At 46.6% G+C, this 19119-nt stretch overlaps 1 protein-coding gene across 3 annotated transcripts in view; it reads right to left on the bottom strand.

Annotated features, from left to right (window-relative positions):
- MXRA7 (matrix remodeling associated 7) overlaps positions 1-13732 on the bottom strand; it is a 65350-nt gene extending 51618 nt beyond the window's left edge. Inside the window, exon 1 of one of the 3 annotated variants that reach the window (XM_060271826.1) lies at positions 9936-13732. In XM_060271826.1, coding sequence (XP_060127809.1) covers positions 9936-10499 — 564 coding nt within the window. In that variant the 5' untranslated portion in view covers positions 10500-13732. The remainder of the gene's footprint in view (positions 1-9935) is intronic. The other 2 variants (XM_035104560.2, XM_035104561.2) reach the window with 2 other exon arrangements.
- Between the last annotated feature and the right edge of the window lie 5387 nt (positions 13733-19119).

The following is a 19119-nucleotide window of genomic DNA, read 5'->3' as shown; positions in this document are numbered from 1 at the left end:
TATTTTCTGAAATGGATGCCTCTTCCATTCCTGTTTCTTGAATTGGCTTGTAGGATGATGTGTAGGAGTGAGAGGAGGGAGCTGCAATTTTTAAATTTGCTCATATGTGCCCTCTCTCTTGCCCTGCCATTTCCTGCCCTGAGCCATTCCAAGGCACGTATGACAATAGAGGGAAGGAGGAAAGGCAAGGAATGGCCTCACTCTTTCATACACCTAGAGATGCAAGAGAAGCCTTTGCCATTGTGAACTCTTCAGGAATCTCGAGTAGGGATTTGCCAAAATCAGGCAGCATTTCAATAGCTTGTCATGCATATGTAGAAATCTCCTGTATTGGTTGACAATAGCATCAACCCATATCAGGGACATTGTAAATTCACAATGAAGTCTAGCCCATTCTGGGTTCCAGACTCCTGGAGAGTTCTGGAAACAGTTCCAGAAGTTTAAGAGAAATCCAGATGGGAAATTTAAAGTCATCAGATGCCAAGCAAATTTCTCATACACAAGCCAAAGCCTAGGGGCTAAGCAACTGGATTGGGACTCCGAGAGCTGGATGCTCCATTCTTGCTCAAAGCATCTAATACTTAAATTTACACACACACACACACACACACACACACACACACACCATAACCACTATAGGTTCATCATCTGCAAATGGGAGTAACATTATAATCCTCCTGTGTGATATTAAGTAGGTAGGGTTTCTACATAGCAGGGCTAATTTGTGTGTGAATACTCATAAAGACAACCGAACGTCTGATGGGTGATGATCAGGGCCTCATCTATGGTAACTGAATATATTAAGGCGGCGGCAAGGGTAGCCAAAAGCATTTTGGGGTCTGCGGTAATACGGCACTTCCTCTCCCCACCCCGATTCCACATTCAGAAGTTGGCGAGAATGGCAGGTGAATTTTCTTGCAACACTGGTGATGGGGCACTCTCATCTTCTAAGACCCCCAGGTTTGGTTAGAGGTTGAGGGGAGGTCCCATGGTCCTCTAATGTGTCACCTGTCCCTTTAAGAGGCAAGCCCAGAAGGCCTCATGCTAGCAGTCCATGCAAGAGGAATAGAACAGGACAGAGATGGAGGGAGGGAGGGAGGGAGGCTGCAAAAAATAAGAAAGGGGGGGGAAAGGCCTGGGATATTTTTGCCAAGATAATCAGAATCTGGATATTATTCAGCAAAGTTGTTTATGTTGCTCTTTAATGTCAAAAATTGTTGCTCTGTACGTTTTAATAAAGATTTGTTGAGTTTGATGATGTGGTGTAACTTACTGTTTCCCATATACAAGATCACCACTCACCACTCTGCTTCCCCATTATCAGCCACCTGAAGCAGTCCCCTCAGTCTGTCTAAAGGTAGGGCCGGCCCTGGGAAGCTTGAAAAGAGCCTGTTTTACAAGCATGTTGTTTCCTTCCCATAACTTCAGCTGAAAGAGAATGCCTAGCAGGCCAGTGAAAGAAAGGCCTTTAAGATCCACAGCTGTATTCAATCCCATCTAGTCTCTGCTTCTGGTCAGGCTCCCTTCTTATCTGAACTGCAAAACCTTTTTAGCTGGATGTCAGGTCCTTTTAAAAATGGCTCCCATGTTAAAGCTTTACAGCCTGATGAGCAGATGGGATGCACAAACCTACTTCTGATCCAGTTCACAGGGCAGGAGAGGATTTAAGGATTTTATCCACAAAACACTGCCGGCTACAGCTCTATCAGTTGCAAAGAACTTCTGCAATACATGCCACTATTATTATATGCATCCCAAAGCAAGGACCTACTTCACCAACAGAAATAGACTGTTACTGTTCTTGGCGGAAAGGCACCCCCCAAAAAATAACCATTCTCCCAAGCAACTGGGAGCCTCAGCCAGTCATGGTGGGAGTTGGGACTTGGCGGCAATTTAAAATTTGCTGCCGAGCTCCTTTAAGAAGAAGGGTGGGATAGACATGTAATATCTACAAAATACAGTGCATGAACTGTTGGGTTATCAAGTGATGAGGAATCCAGTGTTTGGTATCAAGGGGGGGGGGGAGTGGAGAGAGACAAATGTGGTCAACTAGCCAATAGGCTGGAATTTGCTCCAAAAACTTGGTTTGACTGCCAAGCCCAGTCTTTTCAGTACATTGCTTAGCATCTGGGGATGCTGCTGATTCTCATTCTCAGAGGTGGTTTTCACAGTCACATGGAAATCAGCTTGATTTCCTCATTTGTGATGACTTTTGATGTGTAGGTGGGTTCCCACGAGGCAAGACACAGTGATAACAGCAAGAAGCTTTATTGAACTACATAACTGGAAAACAGGGGGCAAAGCCAACTGCTTATATACATTTCTGAAAGCCTGGGCCACTCCCACTCCCAACACGATTGGCTGTCTAAACTTCCAAGCAGCGAATCACAACTCAGAGTTCAAGGGCCAATGGCAGAGGCCCAAATCCTTAAATGTTCTGTGATGTCTCAAATCAGAACACAGGAGCTCAGAATCCTTAGTCCAGACTCAAGCTCGAATACATAACAACTTTGAGCTGAGCTAAACAAGTGAAGTGATTCGATTCAAAACTATTGCTTTTATGTGAAGTCAGGCAGTGAAAGTTTGTCTGTAGTGTTAAGATATGTGACCACTCGTTCACATCATCACTTGATGCTACATGTTACCATTCAATACTGCAATGTGCAGACAGAATCTGTTTGTGTGTCTGTGTGTACGTTTGCTTGTGTTACTCTGTAACGATGCAAAAAAAAAAACATCGCAATGAAGTTACCAAGTGACAAACAGTCATGGGCGGGCCAACCCTTGGTTCCCTTGGTTTGTGAAGGTGAACAGGATAAGGATGCCAGCAACAAACAGCCTATCAGCACACTGAGAGCACCTTTTATCAATGAACATTTTAGTTGGCTGATTAATATTTGCACGGAATCCAGCCACGTCCTGATGCATGATGCATCCAGGCAGTTGAAGGGGAAAGAGGCCATCATCCTTGCTTTTCTGCCATTCCTGATGTAGCGATTCAATTAAAAGGGCCTTCTGCCTGCTTAGGAAACCCCCGAGGTGGCTACAGAATGGACAGCTGAGCTCACAGTGTCTCGGAAACCCAGGTAGCGGACATTTCTAGAGCTTTCCTGATTAGATAAGATTATTTTAATAAATCATGCCTGCCACAGATTAAAAATTAGCCAGGAGGCAAGGAATGTCATTATTTTCAAGGTATCTACAACTTTCTCCAGATTCCTCTTGGCATTTAGGGGCAGCTGTGTAGTCAACAACCTCTTCCTAGGTGGCCTTCCGAACAGCAGTGGCTCAGCTCCCTGACCAAATCTCTAGTGTCAGGCAGACAGGAGGAGTTTTACAAAACTCCAAGAATCAGCATGTTTTAAAGGCAAATGCTTGCTTAATACTTCTTCCATTTTTCCCCCTTCCAATTTTTTTTTGCAAGGCAGCCATCAGAGAAACAGCTCAACAACATCTCCTTTCTGGGAGTAAGGACAAATAAATCCAATCACTGACAGCTGAACTAGATATTTATTTGCATCCAAGTCCGCCTCTCTCAAATACCGTTGACTCACACAGCCCTGATCAGATTTCCTGTACAATCTGATGACACATGTCTACTCAGAAGCAAGTCCCCTTGAGTTCAACGGGGCTTGCTCCCTAGTAAGGGAGTATACCATAGCAGCCTAAGTATCTTCTCTGGAGTTGCAAATTTCATAGCAACAGCAATGACATTCTCAAATAGGAGAATTTTTCACGAGAAAATGGGCTGGATGAATCAGACAAACCAGTGAGCTGTACCAAAATGCAAGCTGATAAGAATTCACAGGGCTAGCCCGGATAATATGGTATAATGAAAGTGACCAAAAGATCAAGAAAGAGAGAGAGAGACCATAGCTCAGTTTAAGGCATATTATTTGCATGTAGAACATGCCAGGTTCAATCCCCAGCAGCTCCAAAACAGAGATCCCGAACAGCTGCTGCCTGTCAGAGCAGACAATACTAGGATAGTTGGACAAATGGTTTGCCCTGACATAAAGCTAACCCCTAAGTTCCAAACCCATGATCCAATAATCAAATGAGTTAGTATTTGTTCAAAGGCTCCCTTATTTCTGCTCTAGCAGGGATACGAGAGACATCATAGACCAGTTTTCAAGGACTAAAGGGCAGTGCTAATGACTGCCACCCATCTTGAATTCTGTGGGCACCATTTACTTTAATGCTCAGAGAGCAGCCTGGACACATGCCTAGTCTCCTATGCGCTGTGCCAGCCCAGTCCTGTCAAGCACTTGCTCAGTACAGAAATGGGCTCAGTACAGAAACATCTCTCTCCCTCTAGACACCGCTCAAGCACAGCTTCGCCTCCCTCCGAGACCAGCCAAAAGAAGCTATGCAAAGCAAGTAAACTCAATGGGGCCATTCTTCCCACAAACAACATGTGGTGAGTGGCAGAGAAGTAATAATCAGACTATTCCGGCTTGCTTTAACAATCTAATATGGGGTGGGTGGGATAAAATGAAATGGGGAGACCGTGACGTGAAGTCCGCCCATCATGCAACCCTGAGCTGTTTAACAAACAAAAGAAAACTGGAGGTAGCTTGCTGGTAGGCAGAGGAGAATGTATCAGCTGCTCCTTGGAAGTTGTGTGTGCAAAAAAAAATAAATGCTCGACTTTTGACTTGTAGGTGATTTGCAGAATTCTGGCTGAGAACTTAAAAAACAAGGGATGTTGGAATGGGTAGGTACTGTACTCTACAGGCTGTGGGGTTCTGAAACATGACATTTTCTTTACAATGCAAGGCATCTTCCCACCTAATATCCTTCCAATATATTGCCTTGAGAATGCGTGGTATGCAGTTTGCATAAATGAACATAATAAGAAATAATAAAAACGACAATGTACAGCACAAGGCAGTTAGGCCAGTGAGCTCCTCTGTGTGTTACTTCTGCCTCAAAGCATTCTGACTAGGATCCCAGCCAAGCCCATCACTTATTAAACCCCTCTGGACCTGGTAGACTCACACTTAACCAGGCATTGGTTTCCTGTGGTGGTTCTAATCAAAAGGCCTGATAACTCTCCCTTAAAAAAAACAACCCCACACCAAATGGGAGTTTGCTTATTGGCATAGGACCGGGGTAATCAATACGATGTCTTCCAGGTGTTTGTTGGATTCCAGCTTCCTCCAGGCCCTGGTAGCATGACCAACAAACAGTGGCGATAGAAGATGTAGTCCAGCAATAACTGGAGGGAGTCAACTTAGGGACCATATTTTGTTTTTGAGGCAATTTAGTGGGCACTGTTCAGGGAGTAACGTGGGTTCAAATTTAGTTGCCCCCCCAAAAAAACACAGCACGTGAAATTTAACAGAGTTAGAATGTGTGGATTCGTTTTGGTGCAGATGTGCATTCTTCATTTGCAGTTTGAGTTTGCACAGATTTTGTGATTACTGTACAGGTAACAAGAAAAAAAATGGAGCGACAGAGTTATGATGGTGGTGGTGAGAGGTGATTATGATTCTGAGGGGAAGGGAGGGAGACATGATAGGAGACCCACTGACGGAGGGGGGGGGGCCCAGGTAGCTTTACAATGTACAAAAGGTCTTTCCCCCAAATGGTAGTCTTCCCTTTTCTAAAATTATCTCCAAAAACATGCAGTCACCAAAATGGTCAACATATTCACAAGACAACTAGGAGTCACAGGAAAGTGCCCATTAATCTGCACAGATGGTTATCACACAATAAACATGGGAACACCCTATGGACGTATTTGGGTACAAACAGCAAAAAAAGGCAGTAAAATGAGGTGACCTTATGTACAAAGCAGGCATAAATGTTGCTTTTGTAGATACTCTTAGAAAGCGTAGATAAGCTGTAGCTAATACAGAGACAGAAGAATAGGGGGAAAGGCAGAGAAGGGTGTACGCTAGCCAGAAAGGAGCCCAGCCCCACCTCAGAGAAATAAAAGTAATTCTTCCTGAACCAAGAGACGCCCATCATGCCACGACAGTGGGGAGGCTCCCACCAAGCACACTGTTAGGCTGCTGTCCGAGGCCAGCTATTTATTTATTTTTTTAGATGCTGTATATTTCCACCCAGAGAAGCCAGCATGTGCTCTGTATGCTGGGAAACCCAGCTGGCTTAACAGAAGCTATCTCCTGATCAGCAGGCCTGCTTAGGGCAACTTCTCCCTCTCGCCAATGTTTCCCCGGGGAAATTACAAAACAAGGTACGGTAAAAGGGTGCCCAAAGGCATAAACAGGCACAGGAGCTAAGCAAGGGATGTGGAAGGTAATCACCGGGTCCAGGGATGAAAATAATAATCACAATAGCATCAACAAACACATCCTTCCCTCTGCACTCTGGCACCTGGGCTGTAAGGGGCCTGTTTCTAAGATGTGCTGACTCTGCACTGCTTCCATTTACTTTGCAAAAGAAACAACAAAGGTAGCATTTCTCCTAAAGAGATGCCGCAATGGCAAGCAGCATATGAACCAGAAAACAAAATGAGCAGAGTAAACGCAGGACTCATTTGCCAGGCCCTTTACTAATCTTATTCACTACTCCGCACTGGCTTTTGTACCAAGTGAGACCTCAGATGGAGATCTGAAGCGATTTTAACCAAGAACAGGCCCCCCATTTGTTATTACTGACTAGTTGGAGAAGGTAGCAGTTCGACTCTCAGACTAAGACCACATACCCTTTGGTCAGTCATCACTTCTCAACCTAGCCTACCGCACAGGGTTGTTGTGAGGATAAAATGGGGGGTATTATATCTTGAGCCCACTGCGGGAAAGGGGGGATATAAATGGAATAAATAATACTTATATAGCACTTTTTGTGGGTTCAAAGAACTTCAGCAATCCTTACCACAACTTGTAAGCAGGTCAGTATTATTCCCCCATTAGAGATGGGAGAGGGGGACTGGAAGATTTGTATGAGGCAGTGAACGGCACAAACTAGTTAAAGACAGTGTCGTCACAGAGATTAAATAATGTTAAATCGAAGTCTTCTGGGTTGGATCCCAGTCAAGCACCTAGACAGGCTCACTGCTCATTAATCTCCTCTGGGCCTGCCACGCTCCTGCACACACTTAACCAGGCACCAGCCCTTTTAGTTGTTCTAACCATGAGCAGAGTTCAGGGGTGATGGGAATTATATTCCAACACCATTTGGAAGGAGACACAAGTTTGGTGTTCCCACTGCTATTCCAAACCAAATTGGGGAAAAACAACACACTTATAAATTACTTTAATTTAGTAAATCCCCTCCAAAATCACATTTCATTCGGGGAATTATTCAGCTTTGGTGTCTGCAGTAATTCAGGAAGCAATGATGATGATATAGCAATGCCTACTGGTAGTGAGATCCATCATGGAGAGGAGTAGGTTTGAATTGGAAGCGTTCTGGACTGCAGCTCATGTCGTCAGTTGTCTAGCCACTACAACACAACAGCTCTTTTAATAGCGCTATTTCTATGGAGTTGAAAAGATTACACCCAACATAACGGAGGAATCCGCATCCTCCCTCCCCAATGCTGAGTCATGGCCACGGTGGTGACGATGTTAGACTTGGGCTCTTGATGAGACTTTACACGCACTTTCTATAGGCAGTAGATTTTCCTCAACAACCAAGCCAATGTTAGGCAGCACACATTCGGTGTTGTACTTAGGCGAAAGTGTTGATGTGGGAAGGGCTGTGCACTGCTTCCCTCTTTTCAAGCCCTCATGGCAGCCCCTTTCTTCAGCAAAGGAATTGTTCTTGGCCTTGTACATGTGGGTGACAACAGTGACTCATCTATCTGGACAGAGTGCACTCCAACCGGAGTAGGGGGGGGATGACCAGTGCTATTTTTATGGAAGAAGAGGTGCTGGAACTCACCATAAACACCTCACTTGTTCTCTTAGAATGGCAACGGAGCCCACCTGCAGGGGGCCAGAACTCAGTTCCAGCAAGTTCCTGCTAAAAAAAGCCGTGGAAATGACCTTAACACAGGGTGCAGCGTTAAGAATGAGGGGCTCCCCTCAAATGAACCCTCCTTAGACTTCCAGCGTCTTAAAAAAAGGTCTGCCTGGATCCATCTGTTGTGATACTTCAGTGTGCCTCTGTAATAATCCTATATGCTAATGGCACATTCATTCATTGAATGTGAATGCCTCTATAGCCAAAATGGCCCAGGAGGCGATGTGCAGAAGTACTTGCAGACAGAGAAAAGTACAAAATAGTCTGCAGAAAAATAAAATCTAAGTAGCAGCCCTGCATAGAACAACCCCACAGGCACTGAACATGTTCAGTGGCCATGGGAATGCTGACTGTTGAGGAGGGGACAGGAAAGGGGGGATGGAGTGGAAATGGAATGGAGTATCCTAGAAAAAGCATGGCCAAATGTTGCTGCAAGTCCCACTTGTCTGGACTATATTTGAGCTACTTCAAGGAATACGGCTCCAGTGCCAGTCTAGAAGCGAGTGAAGTAATGGGGCATATTTTAGATATTAAGGATTTTAAGCACAACAACACGTGGTTTATAGCCTAACTAGAACAATGGTAGGTTGAGAAAGCAGGCAGTGTGTCACCTCTTTGTGTTTTGAAGATGGCTCATTTATTTTTAATCAGAAGCCATCCAGGGCTGAATGCAGAGAAGAGTATTTTTTACCTTTGCTGCATGCCAGTGCCTCCTGCCCTATGCATATCCAGGGCGCACCCCTGGGAAAATAGGGGACATCACAATGTGTCTCACTATAAGGAAAACGTGAGACTGCAGAAGGAGATAGGAAGCCAGACCTATCCTTCTTAAAGGCTGGAGAAGGCACCATCCATGGGGATTTCACCTTCATGTATAAAAGTTGCATCAGGAACAAGGAGAAGACTTTCCAAGGCGCCCTCTAGCATTTAGGCTACCAACAGAAAAGACAAAACGCCAAAAGCAGATTCCCAAAGTGAGCACAAGCAACTACTGTAAAGGTAAAAGGTAATGCTTGCATTTCCCTTATTTTCATCAAGCTATTTCAGAAATAAATAAATTTCTTTGGGAATCTGAAAAGTCTCTCTTCTGAATGAGGCCTGCGACATTTACAGCAGCAGCAAGCAGTCATTGCTCACACTTTCTGAAGCAACAGGTGGGCTTCCTGAGCCAGTTTCACAAATGTGAGACAGGGGGATGGAAAGCTTTTCGGGGTCTCCCTTCGGTAGATGCACTGGGATGTACAAAGAGTGAAACCAAGGCAGCTTGTTTTGTTACAATCAAAGTTTGGGTTGATGCTGTTAAGAGATCGAGGATCCTGGGCCGCTCTCCCCCGTTTGTTACCTCTTTGACTCGCGGTCTTTACAAGATGCGGGCTAGGGCAGTGCAAGTATTAGAAGGGATAGCGCTGCATGAAACGTGGCATCGCTACGTCTGGAGCTGCGCCTGCCCATTGCCTGGAATGCTGAACGGGCACGAAACGCAGAGCAACAAAGGCGAGGTGCGGCGAGGGGAGTCCTCGGCAGGAGGCGATCCGCGCCTTGATTGGCTGCGGCGGGAGGCTTCGCTCGGCCTTCGGAAGGAAAGGAAGGCCGAGCGAATTGACCTCCCCACCAAATACCCGCACAGTTCAAGTCGCCGGGGACCCGGACGGCTTGCAGAATGAGCTTGCCTTACACGCACAAGTCGAGGCAAACGCGCACAAAATGCAAAAGCAGTGCATTATGGAGAAGAATTGCAAAATGCAAAGCAGTGCATTCCGGACACACACACACACAAGGAATGCTTTCGTGGAGAGTCCTGCATTGCAGGGGGTTGGACTAGATGACTCTCGGGATCCCTTCCTTACACACACACACACACACACACACACAGAGAGAGAGAGAGAGAGAGAGAGAGAGAGAGAGAGAGAGAGAGAGAGAGAGAGAGAGACCTGGATCTTACAAGACTCCCCAAGCACACACTTCTCCCTGGCTCCCCCCAGTAGCATCTCCTTTACCTTGCTCTCCTCCTCCTCTTCTTCTTCCTCCTCTTCTTCCTCCTCCTCTTCCTCCTGCTCTTCTTCTACCGCCACCGGAGCGGCAGCGACAGCCGCCGCCGCCGCCGCCTGGCTGGGGATCTTGACCTCCTGCGGGTGGCTCTGCTGTCCGGCTTGGGCAGTCCTACAGGCGGCGTCGGCGGCGTCCTCGTCCTCCTCGCCGCCTCTCTCCTGGCGCTGCTCTTTCTCCTCCTCGTCCCCTTTTTCTTCAGCAGCCCCGATCTCCTCCTCGCGGCGCCTTCTCCCCTCGCCCTTCACTTCCCCGCCTCCCTCCTCATGAAGCCGAGGAAGCCCCGCTGCGCCCGGCTCCTCCGCTCCCGCTTCGCCGTCCTCTGCCCCGTCCGCCGGCTCTGCCGCAGCGCACTCCTCAGCGGCCTCTCGGGGCTCGCCTCCTCCCGGGGCAGCCGCCGCTTTGTCGCCCTCCGAGCCGGTCCTCAGCTTCACAAAGACCGAGGCGAGGATCACGGCCAAGACGGTGAAGAGCAGCGGGACGGCCAGGTAGTACAACTCCGACGCTACATCCATCCCTCCTTCGGCAGCAGCGCCGCCGCCGCCGCCGCAGTCCCTACACTGGGGGCTCCGACCGCAGCACCGCCTGCAACGCACCAGCAAGGAGCTGCCGCCGCTAGCAGGGAAGAACCGCGTTATTAAGGATAAGAGCGGCAGGCAGCTCCCTCCAATATCTCGCCTCTCCTGGTTCTGCTGCTGCCGCGAATTCCACAGTCCCCACGCGCGCCGCGCAACAGCCTGACAGCAGCAGCACTGGGCGGAATCCCGCCTCTCCTCAAGCTGGGTCGGGTTTCACAACACGCGCGTCACGGCCCTGCGCCCCGCCCACCACCGCGCGCTCCCGCCTCTCAGACCCCTGATGCGGGGGGCGCGCGTTCTCTTTGCTCCTCCCCAGCTGGTATGGGTTGTTGGCTATTATTATTATTATTATTTATTACTATTATTATTATTATTTGCTACTTTATATTCTTAAGCAAAACAAAAAACAAAAAAACCTCACAGTGGTTTGCAACCTTAATTAAAACATCAAATAAAACAATCCAGAATAAAACATTATTGAAGAAAGTGAAATATTATATCATAAAACATCTTACAATATCATCAAATCATAATAGAAACATGGGCGTAACCAGGGGACAGACCCCCCTCATCAAGTAAATAAAAATACTTAACTAACTGACCAATCGTGTCACAGATAGCTTGGTCCTATCCCCCCCATCCTGCCCCCAATATAAATCCTGGTTATGCCGATGAATAGATAAGCACTATGATCAAGCAATCATAAAATCATATTGTGCAATCATCTCCCGAGGCCTTTCTTCCTGTGCCTCTTCCACAAGAGGTCCATAGGGTGACAACACAACATTTGTGGAATGCTCTGTTCTACTTCTCCCTTTCAAACTGTGTATATGTGTGTGGGGTGGGGGAATTGTTTCTGTTTGTTATTATGGTATGCATGTGTTTTTACAGTATATTGAAAACTGACCTGTGATCTTTGGATGAAGGGTGGTGTAGAAATGAAATAAGTAAGAATAATAAGTGTGATGGCCTGGGACTCGGGCTCGGGCTCGGAACCAGAGGAGTCGCAGTCTGCACCGGATCCTCTGCCTTGGACATAAGCTGAACCAAGTCTGGGGCCTGATTCTGATGAGCCTGAGTCTGCACAGATTCCCCTGCAACAGGCACCAGCTGAGCCAAGTCAGGGGCCTGACTGAGCCTGTCCTGGCTCCAGATGCGGGGAATACTTCATTGCTGTCAGCTGAGTCATCATGGACAGCTGGTCCATTACCTACTGGGTCAGGAGAGGCTGAGGCGGCTCCTGGGTCTAGTAACCCACCGGCGTCTCCCAAGCTGCAGAGACTCAGGTCTGAGAGAAGGAGAGACCTGAGTACTCGCAGGAGGAGTGCTCACCTTTGGGAGAGACAGGGTGGTGAGTCGTCAGGGGATCAGGACCGGCCATTACCCCATCAGAGATAAAGGCCAGTCAGACCCCGCCCCAGGTTGCGGGAGCAACAGTGCTGCTTGCCAGATCCTGCCCTGCCCGGCTTCGCCTACATCGGACTGACTCTACGTTGACTCTTTGGACCGTGGATCGGACCTGGACCTTGCTTCTCAGATTACCCACGGGACCAGCACAATAAGCCTCTTTCCAACAATGAATTGCACTTGCTCGGTTAAGACAACTGGGTGGCCCTGAATCAATCACTCAACCTCTGCCTCAGTTGCTTACTCATAAAATGGGGACATCAAGCACTTATTTTACGGAAATGAGGAAATATTAAAATTGTTAAACACTTGGTCCATTAAGAGTGCTACTGGTGCACTCTCTCACATGCAGCCAGACCTTCACCACTGTAGCAGAACTAAGCTCCAACCCATCTCCCACTTAAATATGCTGTCTGCTATGGATTCTCTCCTTCCACCCAGCAAGGAAGGTTCTTTCTGTCCATAATATCCAAAGCCAAGCAACAATTAAGGTTGGTTTATCAATTAAGTTGTTTTGTTCCTCAGTATACAAGGGAACATCTTGCAAGAGGAAATCTCTTTTACACCTTCTCCAGAGATTTCCCTGGCCTAGCGCTAAGTGCTTTTCCAGCCTGTATGTTGCCCTAAGTGAACATCCAAAAACTTCTCTGCTCACCTTCCCCCATTCCTAGAACTCCTTATTAAAATACTTAATACAGCTGGGCTGTCTCCCTCTATTTGCCTTCGGCAGAAGTTGGTCAGGATCAGGTCCAGAGACCTCCCTCATGAATGGAGATGGTCAGTCTATTAAAACAAGTTAGGAATGAAGGTGAGCAGTGGACTGAGAAGTGTTGTTTCCCTGTTCTTGAAAAGTAACACAGCTGAAGAGCCTTTGGCTTCAAAGTAAGGTAGAATCTGAAGTGCTGGCACAGAGGTACAGCTTCCCTAAGAGACACCTGTGCCATTTGTCACAAGCACCCACTTTTTGCAGAAGAACAATCCTTGATGCACCATGAAAGGAGCACAAGGTGACAGTAAACATCTCTGGACAATAGGGCCGTGCTTTTTGATTAAGCCCTACAAGGTTTGTAAGGCTGGTAGCAGATTGCTGCCCAGAAGTAAAATTTATCTGTGTCATTACAGACTCTCCCCCCCCCCCCCAACAAGCTATCAGGATAGATAACTATACCCTGACTTGCCAACAGGAAAGGGAAATGAAAGCTCGCATGCCAGACTCGTATCCTAGGGCTGCTTGGTGCTGGCCTGTAAACAGAGAGATTATTCCTGCAGTTCTCCATCCTGCTTCAGTCATAAAAGGGGGAGGGGGGAGGGAGAGAGAGACTGCATCATAACCTTGCAGTCCACACAGCTGCAGACTTCACTGATGTTTACCGGTCTTGAGTCATTGCCAGGAAGCTGGATGGCCAGATATGGTTTGCACAGCCTTGGGGGAAAAGATACGGTACAGGGTGGCTGCTAGAAGCGGCAGAAGTTTTACCCACCTCTCCATTTTATCTTGTTTCTTTTGTAAAAACAGAAAACCACAAAGAGGTCAGCTTCAGTCTTCTTTGGTTCATTTTAAAGTTCTGAAGTTTGTATGTAACATCAGAACTCTGATAGGATAAGAGAGGGTCGCTAAACATTAAGGAACTAAATCCCCCAATTTTTCAATAGATGTATAAATGAATCAGTGTAGGTGTTCAGCATAGGGCTGTCTCTGTGGCAGAGCTTCATGCTCCGGCACCAGGGGCAGGGGCGGGGCTGGCGCACGTTCCGGGGTGGGGCACGCCTCCTGGAGGGCCGTGGCGTGCGTTCCAGGGCCGTGGCGCGCCTCCCAGAGGTATGCCGCACCTCCCGGAGGGGCGTGACACGCATTCTGGGGGTGGAGCACGCTTCCCGGAGGGCCGTGGTGCGCGTTTTGGGGGCTGGCGCCGATGGCTCCCCTTGGAGCCCGGCGCTCGGGGCGCCCCCACCGCCCCTATCTTCCTACGCCCCTGGGCTGTCTTCAACCAAGTCCCCTGACTAGGACAAGGGCTTCTGCCTATGAAACAGGACGTTCTCTTCCCACATCTGCTCTGGGGGTTTAAGGAACCCCTAGAATAGATCAGGAGGAATACATGGGGAGGAAAGAGGAGGAAGTACCTTTGTGTAGTAGGTGGTGGAAGTATTTGTGCTACTGGGACAAATTTGCTGGATAGAACTCAGTCTCTACAGTAGATCATGTTACAGTTCCCAGTTTTGTGTGAAGTCTTGAGGGGTCCAGTGAACGCAATACTTTGTACTGAGACAGCAAGGCAGGAATGGGGAACTCTGTGGCCCTCCAGGTATAGCTGAACTTCAACCCCCCCCATCAGCCCCAGCAGCATGGCCAATAGTCGGAGATGGTGGGAGTTGTAGTTCAATAACATAGAGCCACAGGTTACCCCCATCTCTGTACTCAAACAGCTTGTGAGACTTCACCAAAGGCTTGAATTGGTAGAGTCTGCATTTTGACAGATCCAGGACCCATATTTAACCCAGGCATGCACCTGGGGATCCTTTACTTTTCTTTTTAATAATAATAATAATAATAATAATAATAATAATTTTTCTTTATGGGTAAAGGACCCCTGACAGTTAAGTCTAGTCGCGATCAACTCTGGGGTTGCGGCGCTCAGCTCACTTTACTAGCTGAGGGAGCCGGTGTTTGTCCGCAGACAGTTTTTCTGGGTCATGTGGCCAGCATGACTAAGCCGCTTCTGGCGAAACGAGAGCAGCGAACGGAAATGCCATTTACCTTCCCGCTGGAGGGGTACCTATTTATCTACTTGAACTTTGACTTGCTTTTGAACTGCTAGGTTGGCAGGACCTGGGACTGAGCAACGGGAGCTCACCCTGTCGCGGGGATTCAAACCGCCGACCTTCTGATCGGCAAGCCCTAGGCTCAGTGGTTTAGACCACAGCGCCACCCGCTTCCCTCTTATTTATACCCAGTCCATATTTGTATGGTGGTAGTACTACTGTTATGACGCACCTTAGATCACCTTTGTTGAAGACAAAGGGTTTAAATGGTCCTGGCATTGAGCAGTCCGGACTCATGCGAGTGCCCGATGGGCTAAGCAGTTAGAGGTCTCTGTACGCACAATTTGATTCTATGCCATCAGAGAAAAAGTGAGTCATCATCAGTAATAAGAAATGATGGGTGCCAGGCCTCTCCCATTTTCTAAAATATATGAATAGAAGTTGCCAGTTGGCGTTTGGGACTACCGGTACTTCAGCCTTTAAGAGTTGTAAACAACAAACCAACCCACCAAATCACATCCCCACAGGTTTGCATTGCTTCACCTTCCTTTACAGCAGAAGGCAGAGGCGTCCCAGCCACCAGGCAGGGGAGGCCATTGTTTCAGGCAGCAGAAATTCCTCGGGCAGTATGCCTGTGGGTGCCTTGCTTACCGCATGGGAGAAGCCCCACCATAATCAGCACCGATTTAGGGCAAGGTCTCACCTGAAATCAGTGCAACCGTACCCCAAATCAGCACTGATAGTGGTGCCACTCCTCTGACAAAGGATGCATGGTGGTGGCAGAACAGGTGGCAGTAGGAGAAGGTAGGAGATGGCAGGAGCAGAACTTCCCATTTAATCTCAAGTGACAAAACGGGACACACCACCCCTGGCAGAGGGCATTAATCAAGCTCACCTCTGGAGACAAGGGTCACAATCCAGCGTGCCTTTAAAGGGCAGGGTTTGTTTTCTTTTGATTTTGTCCTACTTAAGTCAACAGAGCCATTATAAATTCTCTCTAAGCTCTAAATGTGACCTTTATAAATTAATATTTTATGCATTGCCTGGGATAGGGAGACCAAGTAAATCCACTTAAAAGAACAGTGGACTGGCCAAGGCAATGTCTCCAAGATTGTAGCTGGGATTGTCTTTCGGGCTAATCCTATCAAGACAGTGATCATTAGCATGCGGATAATTATATTCTTAGTAACAAACAGCCATAACACCTAATCTCCTCCTCCATACAGCTTTATATCTCACAGGGAAGGGATTAGCAGAGTTGGACTGTTAGCGATCACTCCCTTTTGGACGGTGCTAAGGCACATCTAGGAAGCATTGTCAGCTGGCTGGTATTGCTTCCCTTTTGTTAGACAATATACAGTTGCTAGATATGTCAGTGTTATTATTCTGAACTGACTGTGACAGAAATGGGAAGTGAATTCTCTTTAAATCTTTAGCGTTAGAACATCTCTGCTTGACTCGAATCTTTGGGAAGGTCTGGGCTAGTTGCCTCCAAGTTTCATTTTGGCAGGTAAAAGTAATAGGTGACAGAACTGGCACCTGATATAGTTTTCAAGTTCTTTGATTTAATCAGAGTAGGTCCCACACTGACTACTTCTGTGTGCAAGAGGGAGCAATTGGTACAAGTGAGCCAATATATACAGCACATCAGTGATAGGTCATAGCCTCTGTTTTATTTGTTGCTTAAATTTCCACTTTGCAGAAGTGCTTATATGGACACACGCAATGCGGACATTTCTGGATTTTGAGTACCTATCTAAGAAACACCCAAAACTTTTATTATTTTTTAAAAGGGAGTACAATATAAGAACATAAAAAGAGCCCGCTGGATGAGGCCAGTGGCCCAGCTAAACCCAGCATCCTGTTCTCACAGTGGCCAACCAGATGCCCATGCGAAGCATGCAGCCAGGAACCAAGTATAACTTATATAGTCTTATGTGACTGAATATTTTGGTTCTCAGAACCTCTGACAAAAAAGGAAATCTATGGGCTGGGAATCTGTTTGAAGATTCACCGATGAAGAGCCATAGATCTGTAGATCTGTACAAAGGGTTGATGTGGCAGTCCATTTCAAGAAGGGTTAGGGAACCTGGTACCCTGCAGATGTTGCTGCTCTGCAACTCTCATCATCCCTGAAAATGAACCATGCTAACTGGAACGGATGGGAATTGGAAGAAAACGTCCTGAGGATCACAGGTTTACCTCTCCTGATTATAAGGAAATGGTAGCATGGTTTGCCAAGATCCTCCCCCCTCCCCCTTACTTATCAGGTTGTTGTTGTCTGCTCTCCTTAGTCCAGATCAACCCATTATTGGAGATAAGGGCCAGTTCTTAACCAAACGGCATCTAATTTTCAACAGACCAAGCTCTTCCACAGAACACTTGGCTAATTTCAGCAGTTTGCTGCCCTCTACTGGAAAAGGGTGGTCCTACAAATATCTAAGCAGGAAATTGACAGCACCGACAACTGCAACTATGGTGGCGATATGCAAACTCAATCGCTTTAGGAAGGAATGGACCTTATTGAGAAAAACAAGATAGGAAAGGATAGCTAGCTCAGTGCCAGCACTACTTCCAATGCACAAAGACACGTCAACCTAATTTGTAAACAACCAGTGTGTGTTTGGATAGCCAATGCACAACTAAACCATGGAATGGTAACAGAGCAAATCAGTTGAACATCTGAAGTGAGAGAGGAAATCCCTCTTCCCTTCTCACTATTATGATTATTTGATAATTAGGGAATTGCCTTCCACATACATGTCCCGGGTGACCTACAGCCATGTCCTTAAAAGGCAGAAAAGAACAACCCAGTGTAGGTTTCAAATCACAAAATGAAGACCTAAAGCAGGTAACTTTTCAATTAGCTGAAAAGGCTTGCTGAAACAAAAATGGTACCAGTTGTTTCTAGAAAGCATACATAGTGGGCACCTGCTATTATCTCAGCAGGAATGCTGCTCCATAGAATAGGGGCAGCTATACTGAAAGCCCTGGTCTGAGTTACTTTTGGTACCTTTGGAACTTTTCAAGACAAACTTCTACAGAATGCAGTATATAAGAGATATATATATATTAGGGGAAAGTGCCTGGTAGCAGACGGAGAGCCAATGCAAATCCCGCAAACAAGATGGTACCATACAAAAGGGATTCTAAGGACAGTGAAACTTTCCCCACCAATGCTGCAGAGGGAGACCATGAAGATGAAGGCAAAGCTGCAAATAAGCTGTTGTTCAGGTTCAAGTATCTAAATCCTGTACCACAGAATTGTAAGAATTTGCAAAGCCTTAAGAAACTGATGTAGGTGGCTTCCTACAGAGTTCAATTGGGCTTACTTTCTAGTAACCATGTATAGTTGGATCCCAGCTTCAGCCATTTCCTGGGCTGGCTATTGTAGGACCCTGCGACTACCATTCAACTATCAGACTCTGCTGTCTTGAAGTTAAATAAGAGTATTATTCATAGCTGCTGGCAGAAACAAGAAAGGCCAAATTTTATAGTGGGCTGCACAAGAGGCAAACATTGTTCATTGTTGAATGCACCTAACTGAATTAGAAAAAAGTAGAAGTGAATACTAGACCCATCAAGGATATAGGGTATCGTAAAAATTGACCACGTTGATACACTGGTATATTAAGCTGGAGCAAGTTTGGGAAAAGAAGAACTAGTGGAACTAGTAGCAAACAGAACAAGGGATATACAGTATATGCAATCTCAAACAGACACAGAACACAGACAGGAAAGTGTGTTAAATGTTTAGGGTTTTGATTTGGACATCTGGTGAATATTTTAAAGGACCATAACAGGGAATTGTATTATTTTCAGAAATCTCAGCAAGACCAGGTGAACACATAACTGGGACGAGCTCATGGTGGGAAAGGCTATTGAATTCTGCAGTGTAGATCAAAGTCACATGTGGAGAAAGAGGGAGAATCAGAGAGGCATTGTGTTTGAGATAGCCACCTTATATGGAACCCAAGGTTCAAGACTATATAAAAAGGGCCAAAAGCATGATGTAAGGGTGGGTGCGATTCTTTGTGATTTGGAGCACCAAAGCTGTGGGTGCATATGCAACTCTGGGCTGACAGGTCAGCACTGCTACCTTTAATCTCTACTATTTACGAAATGCCTCGTGTTTCTTCTTTTAAATATTTGTGTGGCTTTATTGTTTCAAATGTTTGTAAGAAATTGTGTGAAACTTGTTTAAACCATAACCACATTTGTTCCGATTGCACTCTAAATCCAGCGAACGACCAAGGTCAGTAAAAAGGTGATAGGAAAGCTTTGTAGGAGCTCCCAGATCAAACGCTGGTAACTAATTAAAAGTCTCCTAAAATTAAATTCCTACAATATAATTGCAGAGGTTGGATGTCAACCTGCCATACATGATCTA

This window comes from Zootoca vivipara, chromosome 2 (genome assembly GCF_963506605.1).
Source record: "Zootoca vivipara chromosome 2, rZooViv1.1, whole genome shotgun sequence".
NCBI lineage: Eukaryota > Metazoa > Chordata > Lepidosauria > Squamata > Lacertidae > Zootoca > Zootoca vivipara.
Note: the sequence above shows the minus strand (reverse complement) of the source record. Positions and strands in the feature narration are given on the sequence as shown.